The 17987-nt window shown below is 39.4% G+C and overlaps 1 protein-coding gene across 1 annotated transcript in view; it reads left to right on the top strand.

Annotated features, from left to right (window-relative positions):
• LOC117458059 (unconventional myosin-XVIIIa-like) overlaps positions 1-17987 on the top strand; it is a 154833-nt gene that overhangs the window by 16565 nt on the left and 120281 nt on the right. The window contains exons 3-10 of the mRNA XM_071205366.1: positions 10437-10524; positions 10816-10922; positions 11006-11182; positions 11254-11464; positions 11890-12032; positions 15773-15873; positions 16038-16101; positions 17190-17334. Of these exons, the coding sequence (XP_071061467.1) occupies positions 10437-10524; positions 10816-10922; positions 11006-11182; positions 11254-11464; positions 11890-12032; positions 15773-15873; positions 16038-16101; positions 17190-17334 (1036 nt within the window). The remainder of the gene's footprint in view (positions 1-10436; positions 10525-10815; positions 10923-11005; positions 11183-11253; positions 11465-11889; positions 12033-15772; positions 15874-16037; positions 16102-17189; positions 17335-17987) is intronic.

Here is a 17987-nt window from a genome sequence, read left to right as displayed (position 1 = left end):
CAGGTATAATTTGCATTAAAGATATGCCATAAGCTTCAGGATAAAAGGAATTGGGTAAGTGAATTATTCATTATTAGAAAGGCAATCCCTAAAAAATGGCCCCTGCTTCTAAATAATAGAAGCAAAACCCAAAGATTACATTGACAATGTACACATGGCTCTGACAGGATGTACTTGTAAAACAATATATAAGCAGACATCATACTGTGCATACAGACATACTGGGAAGCTGTGCTTCATAGTCCTGTTCAGTAAAGCAAGCTCACACCCTACATAAGAGAATGGAGACACTTGAGTCCTACTATTGTTGAATCCCACATCAACTAGTTCATTTATGAGCATTAATGAGTTCTTATAACTATAATTATACAGTGTTATAAGCTGATTATAATACATTATAAGAATGTTCATAATGCATCAGACATTGGGTGCATAGCAAGTATTAGTGTATTACCGCTTCATTTATTATGCTCTGATTCTTCCTTTGAATAAGCTTACATTGACAATGTTCACATGGTTCTGACAGGGTGTAATTGTAAAACAATATAAGCAGACATCATACATACAGACAGACGTACTGGGAAGCTGTGGTTGACAAACAGCAAGTCAAATAATGTATGGCAGCCACAGACAATTTCTCCAGAGGGTCAATTGCCAGAATTCAATTTTCAAATATTACATGACATTCTTCCAAATATGTAAAACCTGTACAAATGGAAGCTTGTCCCTACTCATGCGATGTGTGCTGTTTGTTTGGTCACAGAGGAGACAGACATTATGTGTGTTTCATGTCGATGCTTGGGCGACTCAAGCTGTGCCCTTATCTTATCCTCTGTTCAAAGTGGAGTTTACACAGAAATAGCCAAATATCATTCTGGGTCTCAACACACTCCATAGTGAAATATATAGCCTAGTGCAGGGGTTCTCAAAGTTTTGATGAGTGAGGGCCAATTTAGGTACCCAATATTGGATTGAGGGCCGCCCAAGAAAAAACGGAACACAAAATAATTCCAAAACAAATCCTTTCTTTATTGTACTAACCAATTACCGCAACTCGCGAGATGCCTAGTTGCCATGCAACCAGTAGTCTAGCAAACTTTCCACAAGCTGTCATTCATAATTTAGGAATGACAACCCAGGGGGCGCAGTTTTACCATTCTTAAATTCCATTCTATTTCTTACTAGATACAACCATGGAGGATTAAAATATAACGCATGCATTTCAGCGTGTCACATTAACTATCGCGGGCCGCCAGAAACATTTCCGAGGTCCGCCATTGGCCCGCGGGCCGCACTTTGAGAACCCCTGGCCTAGTGTAAACCTTATACTAATAATAGCAACATTGTCCATCTACAAAACTTGGATGATATTCAAAGATGACCAACAAAAGTTGTATAAGGCAGACAGTGTGTTTTTCTTTCTGAGTTCATGTTAAATATCAAAATGGATCTTTTGGTTGATGAAGTCAGAGATAATGAAATCTGGGCACATATTTTGTGGTTGCTGAATTAGAACACCCAATAAAATGTTTATGTTTAATGAAGACTTTCCTCTTTGTATGTACTGTATATATTTTCCTTTGTACAATGTATTGGTATGTACTATACATTTCATGTTTAGTATTTGATGTGTATTGTAATGTTTCAAAAATAATAAATATGTTAATTAATTAATTAATCTTACCACCAGACACAACATGAACAAATGAATGATACACATCAGGACAGTAACTTCAACTTCAGTATTTTAGGTGTACAGAAACCTCTACTCATAAAACGTAGTTGATTGATTTGAATAATAATTACGACCACTGCACAAACAGTAAAAAATGATATGCCTACAATTTATGAGTTTAATGTATCCTATGTTATGATAAACTATAAAATTGACTCTGTATTCATTATGATCTGTCAATAGGTCAATTAATTTGTCATCTCTGTGGGTTGTATACTCTTCATTCTTTATGCAAATTAATTATAATTATTATTTTTCAAAGTTCGTTTATGATTCATTCAAAGCATTAAAATAAATGAGAAACAGAGCGATTAAAATAAATGAGAAACAGAGCATCATATACCTTTAAGAAATACGTGGGGGGCGGGGCTCATAACCCTTTAGGAGACGCCCCCCCCCTATAGGATCCACCCCCTTTAGGATCCGCCTCCTTGCTGTGGTCTGCATACAGACTCTATTGCCCTGCGGTGTGAATATCGCGCATGCGCATATCGCGGTTATCGCCATGACGCGGTATATCGTTCAGCCCTAGTAGGGCCCTCATTTAACTAACACCGTTATTACCGTCAGTGTTGAGTCAGACTTCTAGTCCATTTGCAGTTTTGTAGATCTTCTCCCATTTGTCTCTTGTAGTGTGAAGTAAGCAAACTATTCTCATGTGTTTGTCCCCAGGGCTGCATGGTCCCACTGTTGTGTGTCGAATCATTCCATACATTTAATCTCTACGTCCACCAGCTTTGTTCCATGACTTCTGGCCTATCTCCATGGCGTACAAATCACGCTTTTCCTTCTGGGAGCGAAAGGGAAGTCTTGTTTTTCTGTGTTTTGTTTAGATCCTATACTCATGCTGTTTCTTATTATTTATTTTAAATATTCCATTATGTTGACGGAGAAAGGTGTGGGCTGAATGTGAGGTTTGATTTTGTTTTTTCTTGTTGCTTCCTATTGTGTAGGAGACCAAGCCAGATGTAAGTTGTTATCCCCTGCATGCTTTTGAGCACTAACTCACATGATAAAAACATTTGTGTGTGCCGTGGTATAAAATAGCAACATAGTTTGGTCACTTATGATGATTATGACCTTCTGCAAATCGTTTCTAAATCAATAGTTATTCATTACTCTGGAAACTTCTGGTTTGAGAATATAACGAAAGCATGCATTTGATCTAAGACCGTATCTAACATTTGAGTATTTTCATTCTCACCACTGAGCATCACGGTGTATGCATGTGTCCACAACATTTAAATTATGTTTACATTCAGGGTTTTCTCATTGAAATGCATTGTGTGCATCCTTGAAGTCTGTCAAATGTTTTGAGTACATTTCTGAATGTTTGCTTAACTTGTGCCTTATATTGTTTTATCTACCAACCGTTTCTCTCTATAAATGAGTAACATTTTCTTGAACAGCCCCAGACTATTAAAAGGTGATCAGTTCATGCACAAAATATTGAAAATATACAGTATGACCATGTAAAATGTCATGAGTCTTTAATCTCAAAGTCTATTCAAAGGCTGAACAATTCAACATGTATGTCTTCTGTCTGGAGGTTCCCATCTTATATCATCACCAATGCCCAGAACTTAATTCAATATAAGAACCCTAAAAAGGAATGCAAAAGCGTAAACACTTGTACTTTCACAGACACCCTTAACACCACAAGCAAAGTCAGATACAGGACACACATGAATTTACAATAACACTGTTGAAATCTTTGACAGTTCATCTCCGCCAGGCATGGGATTAATCTGCAGTATATCTGCCCTGCTCTGTTTGTATCCAGCCTAATGTAGATAGTAGTCAGCCTGAGGCCATCGCTAAACCCGGGCTAGCCACAGAAAGTGGTCCACCGTCAACGGCCTCATCAGCCGAAGAGACAAATTCCACCGTTGCCATGGACACTCCGGGGGAGGAGCAGGGCGGTCAAAAAGTTGTGACGGTTGTGAGAAGAATTGTTAGACGTGTGGTTCCTGCTCAGGCAGAAGGGCTGACCCAGCCTGTTGTTCCAGAGCCTGCAAGGGCTGCCTTTGCCGCAGACTCGTTGCCCAAAACCACCACTAGGCCGGATGATATCTCTATGGGCCTGACCAGCCTAATGGGCAGAAGTAGAACCAAGGAACACCGGCCTCGCACCCGCACCCAGGACCGCAAAGAGGACATGAAAGAAGAGGCAAAGCAGGAGGAAGAGGAGAAAGTAGCTGTGGAAGAAAAGGAAGACAAATCTGCTATGGAAAAAACAGAGGAGGCCACTGCGACCAACCCTACAGCACCAACACCTGCATCCCCTAAAGTGAACCCCCTCACCCCTCCAGCTGGGTTCATCCCCGCTCCCAAACCCAACCCTTTGGCCCCACCGGTTGGCTTCATCCCGCTCCCTAAACAGAATCTGTTGACTCCTCCGCCTGGTTTCATCCCTGCCAGAAAACCCAGTCCAGTGCCCCCAAGACAGAATCCCCTAGCAAGACAGAATCCCCTAGCAAGACAGAATCCCCTAGCAAGACCTCCAGGATTCGTCCCTGTTCACAAGACAGATCCTCTGGCTCCTCCTGCGGGGTTCATCCCAAAGCCCCGACCAGTTGCCGTAAAGAAACCGGAGGTACAGAGTGAAACAAAAGCATGTTTGCTACTTAACCTCAGGATGGAGCATGCTGTTCAATAACAACACAGACATTAGTGTCCATATTCAACCTCATCCCAATGTCTAGCCTAAAACACATTTTCAATTTGAGCAGATTGGCTTTTGATTATGGATAATCATTTCTTATATTAAGCATGATAAGGCCTGACCACAGAGTGTTTTGCAGGTTAAAAAAGGGATGCACATATTACTGTTTTGATCTTTGTTGAAGACCACCTGATTTGTCCGAATTTCTTGCAGTATACCACCTAAAATAAATAAATATTGTTGGTCGACAACAAGTACTAAAGTTAGCTTAACACAAACCCTAAACCATAAGATACCCTAATAGTTAATAGTACAATTTAATTAGTAAAACCTCTCTCCGAATATTTTGAGTTCGACATTCATTTACGTCCCAATATAGTATATTTCCGGGCAAAACAGAAGGCATTAAGTCATCCATTTAGACAATAGGAACAACGTTTTGGACAAAGGAAATACTTTATTATTCCCGGGCAGTTGGACGTTTTTTTAAACTTGAGCCGGACATGTCATTTTCATCATTAACTAAATCGCTCTTTCTTAATTTTGTTGCTCCAACTTGGGCACAAATGGGCCATAATACAAACACACCACACTAAACAAGATAAGGGAAACGGTGCATGTACCATCTCATGATCATATTTCATCTGTGGATTTAAGCGTGTGCTCATCGCCTGGACTCTGGTAATCCGATCAGTTGGAGATGTCAGTGAGCACCGAGCCGTGACTCGTCATTACTGTTGTGAGGCTTTAAGGATCTTTTGGGATGGACTCACTATAGGAAGTCAAATGATGTTCTTATTGAGTAAACTCATCTGTAGTTCTTGCCAATTAAACAGACCAAAACAGTTGTTTAGAAAACACAAGTGTCCAGTGGGTCGTGCAGATTGGCGCTGGATGATTACATTTAGCTTCATCTAAACCTTTCGACGTCTAGATTTTTATTTTGTAGCTGCCCTTTCAGTTTCATGCTTTCTTAGTCATTTGTTCCTCAGACAGTTCTATTTTTTCCTTTTGATGTAGTGTCTGTCTTGGGCATTTTGTGTGCCAGCAGGCCATCTGAAAAATGTGATCAACAGATGTCCATGAAATCTGGCAAACAGTTGGGTGTTTGGCCGTGGAGCGAAGGATTCAATTTGTGAGATATGCACCTGGTGTTTTTGCTGAGGATTATTGTGTTTTTGACTGTTCTGGGGAGAGATTGAGTTTTCCAATATTAGGGAAAGAAAGATGTGAACTGCTAAATGCAATTTGTCAAGCATTCTTGGAGGTTGGTGCTATCTATTGATTTTTTATGTTCAGCTCTCACTGGAGTTCAATTAGAACTAGCAAGAAAAATGCTTTACTTAGCGTTGCTGTCACCTAAAGATACAAATAAATCAGAAGTAATGATTTCATCACGATTAAAAAGTTTGTCTTCAATTTACTCGCAAACAGCAGCAGATATGGGACAAAACTATACATATTGATCCACAGCTGCATACAATAATTAAAATGCAGGTGTTATTCCCAGTTGATAGTTCAGCTGAGAAAACACAAAATGATATTACTACTTGAAAGAAACTGCAACGGGTTGTTGTTTGAGTAACCATTGACAAACAAAAGCCTCCAACCAACGCTTAATGATCCAATTTTCTTTAATAGTCATTTTCCTTTACTCATTTCCTGTTTGACTTAACCGGAACATTTCATTAGCAGAAACAAACCTCACTTGAAGTTGATTGTTGTTGCGGTTGTGTTGAATTGAACACAAATTTGAAAGAAAAATACTCTTATCTTCATCTTCATCTTCCCATGTCATTTCCATGTGTGTGTGTGTGTGTGTGTGAACGTTTGTCTGTCAAAATGTGTGTGTGTGTGGATATAATGTGTAAAGGTAAAGGAGACATCTTCTCCGTCTGTGGCCCCCGATGGTAAGCCGTCCCCTGTTGCACATCTCCAGGCTCAGTCTGCAACCAATGAACAGGTGTGTGTTCGTCTTGCTGCAAAGGTACACCAAGGAGTGTGTGTTTACTAGACATACATACACACTGTTTCCACAACCCATGTTAATATATCTAATATGTGATATATGACTCTATGCATATATGTCCATTTTCATTTTCATTCATTTCTTACCTATAGTTTATATGACCAAATATGTATATATGCTATTTTTAATTTGAATTGTATTAATTTCTTATTTCATAGTTTCTCATTATTATTTTTTGTATCGCTGATCTTAGTTTTGATTGTATTAATCTGTGTGAATCTGTGCTATCCTGTTTTTCACTCTCACCCTGTTGCTGTTTAAGCAACTGAATTTCCCCACGGGGATTACTAAAGGTCCATCTTATCTTATCTTATCTTCTCACACAAAAAAGCACTAGACTTATTATTTTTTTTTTTACCTGGAATGCTTCTACGTGCCCACTCAGTCTGAAGTGGAACAATCATAGCAATTTTCTCTGCATCATTGATTGTGCTTTCTGCAATTTCAATCGCTGGTCCTGCAATCCTACTGTAGGTCCCACAGCTGACTCCCTCTGAGGAGGATCACAGGCGTGTGAGGAGGATCTTCGCCGGCGATGCCAATGATGTAACTTTTCTCTTTGAAACTTTGTTTGGTTTGCGCCTGCCATGCTTTTACCAACCTATACCAGCCTGGGTCTACTGCTTGCTTCCCTGGATAGAGGGAAATGTGTCCAAAAACCACCCATGTGTACGGCTGTCCCAAGCTGTCAGCCAATGGGTTTCAATTACAAGGGTCCCCTGCGTTGTTGGCCCTTTGGAGTGACATCTGAAACTTTGTGACCAAAGGGACTTTTTCTCTGTCTGCGGGAGCAATGGAGATTACTTCAGAGTTAGCTCAATAGAAAGTTAAGGATTTCCTGGTAGTCAGTAGTTGGAGTACAGCCCTTAAAATAGGTTGGATTGGATTACATTAGATTAGATGTACTTTTAAGGCACTGCACATGAGTTTAAAACACAAATAAACAGTAAATATTAACAGTAGAAAAGTAAAGATCTATAGAGTATCTATAGATTACACAATAATTGACTCCTACTAATAAAATACAAACATACTAAATACATTATGTACGTGTGCAAGGTACACATTTTTTAAATAAAAAATGAAGTGCAATGAGCTAGAGTGCGAGTACAATATGTACAATTGTTCAGGATGACTGGTATCCCCTCTTATTCTTTCTGTAGTATTAACCTCTTTGTTATCAGGTCCAGAGGAGCACCCATGTACGTTATGACTTTGTTTATTGCCCATTCTGGTTATTTTGGCAGTACTTCTTCATTACACCTCGGTGTCTGGTTATTTCTTCTTTCACAGTCTAAAGCACTGGAAGGCACATCTTTCTCCTGTTATATCATATTGTGTCTCATGTCTGTGTGTTTGCCTCTCTGTGGGTCATCGGATCCTCACCTGCTGCTGGTCTCCTTGCTGTTTGCATGGCTAGCGTGCCAGAGGCCGTAAATCCTCTTGGGTACGGCCTGTCGTATGGAGGGCGCGCCGCAGAACGCTGGTGTCTGAGCTTGTTGTCCTACACTGACCCCTCCCTGCTCTGTCTGTGCCCCCCCCGCTCCTCTCTGTCCCCGCGCTGCTCTATTCGGTTCATTCAAGGTTCATGCTCGGTTCTGTGATGTAACACAAACAAGTGGTTACCAATGTTTGGTCAGGGATTCTTGAATGAACAAGTGCAGCTGTGTATTGGCCTTGCAGTTTTTGCTATTTTCACTCAGATATTGATACCAAGGTTAAGATTTATTAGTGTAGGAAATAAAACAAAATGTACTTCGGGAACATAATTGTGGGAAAATATACACCGTTTTTCCACCTTTTGTCAATATGAGTAAGAAGCGTATATTTCAAAGAGCAGTGTCTTTATAATAGCATATGTGAGAAATAAATCATTCTAACTATTCAGGCTTTTATTTCGCTCAGAATAGCCTTTGTCTATGTATTCATTTAGACAAAGTCCTATCAATAACTGCAGTTTAACATATTTAGCAGTTCTTATTTCAACCCTAAATTAAGCCTGACATACTGACACACTTACTGACATTTTGAACATGGATGAAATTAAAATGTACACTCCACTATTCTGGTCTACTTCATCATATCTTATGATTATTAAAAATATACATAACATTACCTTACTGTAGTTGCTCCTGTCTGTAACTAGATAAGCACATGTACAAGGTATTATATCTGTTAACTCTAAAACTTGGGTATTCCGTACAATTACTTGACTTTATATCCCTGAATTGCTTGCAATGACACATATTATATCAAGATATTACTACGTCATTATGTTTATGCACCGTACTATCTCTGCTCCAAGCACATTAGCATTGACTATTAAATTGTTTTACAACTGGCTCTATAATGCCCTGCATTTATACCTCATACTGTGTACAACTGATCTTGTTAACTGTGACTGTTAATATGACAGAACATTCATTTTCTTTATAATAGTCCCCACTGGCCTGTAGACTGCACTTTAATGCACCTTGTAATCCCTGCTCATTAATTAACATTGTAGTTTTTAATGGTGAATTCATATAATGACTTTTTCTGCTACCGTTGCTTGACTTGATAGTGCCCTGCTGCGCCGTGTCTTGCGACAGTGTTTTATTTGATGTGCTTTTTACGAATTTGCTTGATTGAATGCAATGTTTAGCTGTTGAATTCAATCTTCTTCTTCCCTTCTCCAGTCGAAGCTTGTTGAGGACCCTGTGGCCATCCTTCAGGCAGCGCACTCGGCTGCAGCTCAGGTCTGACCATGGCTACTACAGATTGTAGTTCTGGTTGCATCCCCCAGAGTGATGTGTTGTTGTGGGGTTTTAGTGTGTGATGAACTAGTAGAGGCGAGTGGGAGGATCGCTCTGTAGTTAGTGAAGCAATCCCAGCTTCTATCTTCCCTGTAGCACTAGCTGTTGAAGTATCACCTGGCACTCTTTCTCAGGCAGGAAATACAACAATAATCTTGGTGCAGCTATCGGATGTTTATGACCCTAGCTTGATTGCATGTCTGAGTCTGTTTTCATGCATGACTCTCCAAACAACTGATTTGATTTGGTTGTGTCTGTTTGTTGTATTTCAATTTATTCAGATGTTTTTTTATCTGTGCAATCCTTCTAAAACACATGTATTTGTGTCTGCGTGATTCACTTGGTTGAGATGAAACAACCCAGCATCCTCCCTGTCTGTGATGTCTGTTCAGTGAACACATCAGTTTGCAGTCGTTGGTTGGGTTCAATGCACACTCTGTGAGCTCTGAAGGGTGCTGTAAAGGTCTAATATGTAACATTTTCCACATTAATGTCTGAACACAAATAGATGTACATTATAGAGTTACGTTATTTTATTTAAGTATTTAAGAAATCTGTGCTTTTAAGTGAAGGTGACCATTTTATCTACAGTAGTAAAACCTGCAAAAGCTACACATCCCCTTTGTGCATATGTAAGCGTTTGTCAAAATGTATCTTTTCATCCACTTTTGGGCCACATTTTTACATTACACTTTTTTGATCTCGGTTGATTTCCCACATTTAGTTTAACTGGATAAAGGATTTTAGTAATAGGTCGTCCTTGATTTTAAGTTATCAGAGGAAACAAGCTAGGCTAACATTAGCTTTTGGCTCAGAACCCTTCTGCCCTTTAAAAGCTCCACTGGGACAAAATAAATGTTTACATAAAAAAACTGCTTAATTTAGTGTTTTTACTTTTGCTGACAATTTAGCTCACGTTACAAATATGTCCTGAAAGTCTGGGTCCTACGTTATCAGAGAAACAAGCTAGGCAAACATGTGCGGTTAGCAAATTCTCACAGATTCATACAGGTGTTTACAACAAAAAGAAACTCTTATCAACTCATACTATTAGCTTATTGAAGGGCCATTTGTAGGATCCTTTTCGAGGTCCATCATTCATTTATCTAATTTAATCATTAATCATTCAACTATTCTTTTTGCACACTCCATCATTTTGTAAGGTTCAATCAGTGATTATAAAAAGATCCTGTTTTGAACCCGTTTCTACAGGCGAAGACAGAGGAGCAGCTTACGGCAGAGACAGCCTGGTACAACAAAGAGAAAGTATGGCTGGTCCACAAGGATGGATTTTCTATTGGTCAGTAAACACTTCAGCATTTAAGTATCAGTATCATTTATATATATTATAATTTTTAAATAATTCTCTCATTTTGCTGTTAGTTCGGTTTTCTGGCTGATTTTGACTAAATGTAATCAGACTGTACAGTATGTAATTAGATTTAGTGTGGTTCTTGTTCAGTTTTAATTAGGCTTTTAAATTATTAAAAGAGATCACACATCATCAGATGTAAGAAAAGACAAAGCCATTTCACCCAGGTTGAGATCATTATGTCATGATGAATTAACTCCACTCTCTTTGGCTGTGCAGCGACTCTCCTGAAGGCGAAGGCAAGCAGTCTGCCAGAGGGGAAGGTGAAAATCCGCCTGGAGAGTGATGGATCTTTATTGGATGTGGATGAAGACGACGTAGAAAAAGTATTTAATCATCAAATCAACTCTAAACCACATCAATTACAGATGACACGGGGCGAAAACTTGACTTTGACTTTGAACTACAGGCTAACCCTCCGATGTTTGACCGAGTGGAGGACCTGGCCTCTCTGCAGTATTTGAACGAGTCGAGCGTGATGCACTCGCTGAGGCAGCGGTACGGTGGTAACCTGGTGCACACCCACTCTGGGCCCAACATGGTGGTCGTCAACCCCATCTGCGCCCCCTCCATGTACTCTGAGAAGGTAGGCTGCATCTGTTCATATATTCTATTTTGTCCCTCCTCTCCTTCACTGTTTTTTCATCTTCTCTCCAGGTGATGCAGATGTTCAAGGGCTGCAGAAGGGAGGACACGGCCCCTCACATTTACAGCATGGCCCAGGCTGCCTATAGGAACCTCCTCACCACTCGCCAGGATCAGTCCATTGTCCTGCTGGGCAAGAGTGGTAGTGGAAAGACCACCAACTGTCAACACATCATCCAATACCTGATCAGTGTCGCGGGCAGCACCAACAAAACATTCTCCTGTAGGTTGGAAAGGACTACATTTGGAAATAATTTGACTTTTATGGTTGTGGTTAGGCTTGTCACGATAAATACTTTTGTTAGAGGATACATTAGAGGATAATACAATAGCATATTAATGCAAGTTTACATTTCCAAAGAGCAACACATTTTGGAATTGTAATGGGAAAAGATATAAAAAAACCACTTTATAATGTTGATACATCTTACTCCATTACACGGAAATGTCCAATTCTTAGAATGAAAGTGATAACCTTTCAGTTTTTTCTATCATGATCTTAGCTATAATATAAAAATAAGTAGGCACATTTTATCGAAGTCATGTGTATGTACATAGCACAACAAGTCTGTAGCGTTATAATCGTGACAGGCCTTCATGCTGTTGCTGATGTATTAAATGACTGTATTTTCTCCATGTTGTCTGTAGCAGAGAAATGGCAGGCCGTCTACACAGTTTTGGAGGCATTTGGGAACGCCTCCACCTGTATGAATGGGAATGCTAGTCGCTTCTCCCATATTGTTTCCTTGGACTTTGACCAGGCAGGCCTGGTAACATCAGCCTCTATCCAGGTACAAATAGCCTCTGAAGGTCCAAATAATTATGCAAATGTCACTGTGTGTGCTGTGTGCTCTGCATGTGTGACCATTAAAGAGGGTTTCATCCCTCCCTCCCAATTCTATTCTATTCTATGTTGCATTTCACTGCTGTATATGTTGAATGGTTGTGGCTTTTTTTTAAAATACTTCTCATGTGGGTAGTTTAATGTTCTGCAAGTCATCACTAGACAGGAAGGGGATGAGAAACTGGACTGAAAAAACTGAAACATTGACTTTAATTTAGTGGGAATAATGACACAGCACAAAATTCTTTATTATTCCGCTGGGTTATTTTGCACCTCTTCTTCTCCCACATTGAACATCGCAGAAAACTCCGTTCAAACATCAAAACGTTCAGCTCGGTCGGGAATCGATTGGCTATTTACTTTATTACTTCATAACTTTCATCATTCCAGAGATACATCCCATAATTCATCACATTTTAACATGGAAGTCAATGGAGAAACTCTCAGACTTCAACAATCTTCATGCAACTTCAACTGCTAACTGCTCCTTCATACTTTCACTCAGAAACCTCATTCCAACTTTAAAATGTTACACATCTTTCTGATATTATTCGTGTAACACAACTTTTAAATCTGATTCTTACTCAGTGGCGGCTGGTGGAAAATATTTTAGGTGGGGCTGTGGATATGATGACCAAACAATACTAGTTTCTACAGTATAAAATGTGCAACAGTACAGTAGGCCCACACAAACTGCAGAACACCGGAGCTTTGGGAACACTCAAAATTACTTAAAATGATTTAATTCCCATTTAACCTTTTAAGGGGCTTTTTTCCCCCGTTTTTTTTTTTTTTTTTTTTCACGAAACTGTGTCTCAGGGCTTCTTAAAATGTAATAGACTATTCATGTGTCCTACTCATTTAACGGGAAGAAACTCAGCTACTGATGGATATGAACCATATGAAACAAAACACAAGTTTCACAAGAAGCGTCTAAATGAGCCCTGAGCGAAAAAATGCTTACGCACTCTAGGTATAAATCAATCGATATACTTATCGGATATGCACAAACAAGCTTAGCTAACAAGCTGAGATTCCACAGATTCTAGAAATATAAGTATCATCACTGAGCGATTAGAACTCACGACATAGCTTTAGGTAGCAAAACACGGAGATATGCTCACCTTTTGCTGTTATTCTGATCAAAAACGCGACTGAAGGTTAATCCATAGGTTAATCCAATGTGTCTGTCACTGATAATCCATAATTCCATTTTTATGTCAAAAACAGAGTTTTCATATTAGCTGCTAATGATAGCTTCCAGAGTGTATGACAGCTTCCTGTTTTGTCTCCTTGGTTACGAGTCCAAACAACTCACAGACTGCACCGGGCGCTGACGTAGGCGCCCTGTGACCATCAGATTTGACGACGCTGATTGGCTGAAATTATGTTTCGGCGGCATAGTTTAAAGATAGCAACAGTTGGCTTCTGCACTGCACTGCTGCACTCTCGTCTGGGCGCTGTGCATAGCGCCCAGACGAGAGAGAGGACAGATTTAATTTTGCCTTCATATTTTCTTTTAAACCTGCAATAATTCCCAAACCCTACATTCCTGAGACATAATTTTTCATGAAAAACGTAAGAAAATATCTCGTAGCTTGAAAGATAAAAAAAATTAAGCAAAATAATTAAACAAAATGCCTCTTGAGGGCATGAAGTGACAAAAACGTTCAACATGTCTCCATTAAACCCATTGTAATTCAGCCTCACCTTTCCCCACCACAGCCGCACACCTTTAGTTAATCTGCCAAAAAGGCCACATTAACCGAAAGTACACAAAAAGTACACTTCAGATGCTCAAGTTCCTTGACATGCTTCACGCTTTGAAATTTCACCGATATCTGTTACGGTTTTCAACAAAACGTTCACATGTAACAGGTTTATCTCTCATTCAGAACAATGAAAATGCTCTCCTCTCACTGATCACCATGGAAACCTTTGATCTCTGGACACGTCATTAGCTCAATATAAACACCTGTGTCATGGAACACGATGATGTCATAACTCCAATTGACATAATTAGAGCAGCAGACTAATGACGTGGTCACTGGAGTTTAACAGACTGTCTCAGCCTATTATTTTCCGTCTGATGGAGACTTCATACTGACTTCAACATGTTCCACATATTTTAGACATTATTGGTGACGTATTTTAGTTCTAAAGTTTTCAGTTCAAATATTATGCTGCTTTTTAATGCATTTAGACTTTTATTTCTTGTTCTTATTTCACATTCAAGTCCCCTCTATTCATGAACCCTTTAAAGTACTCAGCCACACCACTTATATACCAGGTGCGACTGTTGCTATGTCAGTTCATAATTTCAAATACAAGGTTGCTTGTTTGATTCAAGCTCTTAGTCAATATGTCGAGGTATTTATCCCTAACATTTGATCAGCTAACTAATGCAACACACTCAGAGGATCTTTATAACGTAAGTATTGCACATCTTTAAACATGACTCTTATAAATCCTTTTAAAACCAGCGATGCACTACAGTGTCAGCTTTTCTAAAATAGAAACTTCAATGTTCACATCTTTCTAAATGATTCTACTTTTCAATGACCTACAAATAATCCTAATAATAATCCCATTTTCAATCTTCCAACTGTTCATATTTTTTGGTCAATTAACAAACCTGTTCAAACAAATTTGAGCCTTTGCCACATTTATTTGATCACCATGGAAACCTTTGATCTCTGGACACGTCGTTAGCTCAAATATAAACACTTGTGTCATGGAACACGATGATGTCATAACTCCAACTGACATGCTCAGAGAAGCAGACTTCAGATAATGGTTAACGGTCCAGCCCTTAACAGCTCTTCGTCAATTGGGGTTTCATCATATGCTGTTTCCATGGATGCGTATCCCTCACCATAAAAGACGATGTCGCTATAACTCCTATGAAAATGTTCAAAAAGTGCTCAAACTTCACATGTGTGCTAACAGTCCAGCCGTGAAGACATCTACGGGACAGTTTTGAGATTTCTTCAAATGCCGTTGCCAGGGCAACACAATGCTCGCCATAAAACACGGTTTTCTCATAACTTCAGTGAAAATGCTCCAAATGGCCCAAAACTTCACAGGTTTGGTAACGATGCAGCCATAAACGCATCTAAGCGTATTATGGGATGTCATCAATTGCCGTTGGTATGACGACAGATCATTCACCATCAAGTTAGTTCAAAAGTTTGCAGTTCAAATATTCTGCTGCTTTTCCAAGCCTTTTTACTTTATTTTCTTCTCTCATCACACATTCAAGTCCCCAGTGTTCATGTATAATTTCAATCTAAATTCTTCACTTTCTTCTTACACATTACATTTCAGCATAGCAGTTTAGCGTCAGCTTTTCAGCATAAAGCATTCCCACGAGCAATTTCTTCAGGAATTGCATTCTCTAGTTAAGTGTATTATGTCAACATATTTCACATAACTATTAGGTTAGTTGAAAGCAATGATTAAGTTAAGTTATTAAAGTCAACGTTCCAGTTTTTTCAGTGTTTGATCGGAAGAGTTTTACAAGTAAGTAGCATTTATTGGTACTGAAGTGTAGTAATTGTACTTAAGGATGTGTCATGAACAAATATAGATGTTCTCCAAACACTTTCTTATTATGCTTACTTGTGCTGCCTTTATAAACTGTTGTTTTCTATCATGCTAATATCCTGTCCTGCTGTTGCTTTGCAGACCATGCTCCTGGAGAAGATGAGAGTGACCAGACGACCAGAAGGAGAGTCCACTTTTAACGTCTTTTATTACCTGATGGCTGGAGTGGACAGCTCTCTTAGGTCAGAATAATTACTTTAATCAATGCACAGTGAAATTAATTTCTGCACTGGATTTTTACATTTCAATTTTATATACTGTATGTATGCTTCCCTTATTCTTTTACTATAGGCTATAGTTGTCATTATAGATTTTGATTACTTGTGTTTTCTTTCATCTTCATCAGAACTGAGCTGCACATGAATCACTTTGCTGAAAACAATATGTTCGGAATCATGCCTCAGACCAAGGTAAATGCTGCTGGTTAATGGAATGTTGGCCTGTTTACCACCAGAAATGGAAAAAAAGGATTACTTCAGCTGAATGTTTACGTCCTGCAGATATAACTGGCTGTACCAACAATTTATATAAGAGCTCGGTCCCTGCTCCTGCTGGTAATAATGCCACTCACCTACTTGTGGCACAGCAGCGTGTTATTATAATGCATCACAGGAATGAACAAAATACCAAATAATTGGTCTCTTGTCATCACTGAAAAGAACGTTACTAGGAGAGCGCGGACCTGCATACACACGCTTTTACAACGTACCCTTTCCCCCGAGTTGTTACCGACTTTCTGACTGTGTCTTCATGAGCTTTAAGTTTTAAAGTGTAAACATAATGGATGCTACAAAGAAAATGTCTTGCTCAGTATGTTTAAACATCACTTAGATAGCTGTTTCCAAGTGGCCATGCACGTGATTTTTCTTTAGGGATAATTTATACACCACATTAATACAGCACCAATGTCCTATAAATAGATATCAGAATTTGTGTGAAAGTGTGTGTTAAAAGATTGCACTCTCTCAACACACTGAAAAAACAGAAACGTTGACTTTAATTAAATGTATTATGTCAACAAATTTCACACAACTGTATTAGGTTAGTTGAAAGCAATAATATTAAGTTCAACCTATATACAGCGCTGGAAAGAATTAAGAGACCAATCTACATTTTTCGCAAATCTTTACATGTATGGCAGCCCTTCCATTCCAGTGTCTGTTGAACTCCAACACATAAAATAAAATAAAAACATTTAAATGTTACTCAACCACATACCTATAATAAAACCAGAGAAACTGATAATGCTGCATGGTCTCTTCATTCTTTCCAGAGCTGTATTTTAAACATTACGTAATATTACTGCTTCCAACTGACCTAATCCCTGATATCCAACAACTACTGTATGTTGAACCGACATTTGCCCCTGAACCTTTACTTGCAATATGACAAGTCTGTGAACCTCTTATTATTACTTCAAGACATCTTAAAGAGGAGTTTTTCTCACTTATTGCTCTAAAAGGAATTTTATCTGAATATAAATGTTGTTTTCCACCAGACTGAAGATAAGCAGCGGGCCTCGCAGCAGTTCTCCAAGCTGCAGGCAGCCATGAAGGTTCTGGGGATCAGCGGAGACGAGCAGAGGGCCTTCTGGCTCGTCCTGGGGGCCATCTACCACCTCGGGTCTGCAGGAGCTACTAAGGGTAAGATTTCTCACTTCATTTTCCATTCTATAGATCAGTGGTTCCCAAACGGTGTGCAAGTCGGGTGTGCCGTGGGATTTTGTGACAACCATACATTATTATTGCAATATACAACTACACAAAAATAATTATTTTTTAATTTACTATATCAGTACTTTGTAGGTTTATATGTACGTAATCTACGCGACTTGTGCGTCCACATCTCCACGTGCAGTACTGCATAAACATGGCTGAGTCAGCGATAACTCTCGAGGGGTGGAGGTATGCCCATTACTTTGAGTTCATCCGAAGAATAGACAGGAATGTGACGGTGAGGTGCAAACTGTGTCCAGGCCAGAAGCTGTTATCCACTGCTGTAAACACAACGTCAAACCTCAACAAGCACCTGCAAAGAACACATGCTAAGGTGGAGCTACCGCACACGCTATTTGTTGTTTGTTTATATCACAGTCTGTTCTTCTTCTCTGTCTTCCGGTTGTTGCCTGTTTTGAATGACGAATACACACTACCGCCGCCTGCTGGTAAGGAGAGTTATTGCCACTCACGCATGCGCAGTTCGTACGTGCTCGGCTGAAGTCTTTGTGGTGTCTGGTTCCAGTGCAACACATGGCCAACACGCAGGAGAACACGCCGACGCAACAGAGTGAGCAGAG

Source organism: Pseudochaenichthys georgianus, chromosome 14 (assembly GCF_902827115.2).
Source record: "Pseudochaenichthys georgianus chromosome 14, fPseGeo1.2, whole genome shotgun sequence".
Taxonomy (NCBI): Eukaryota; Metazoa; Chordata; class Actinopteri; order Perciformes; family Channichthyidae; genus Pseudochaenichthys; species Pseudochaenichthys georgianus.
Note: the sequence above shows the minus strand (reverse complement) of the source record. Positions and strands in the feature narration are given on the sequence as shown.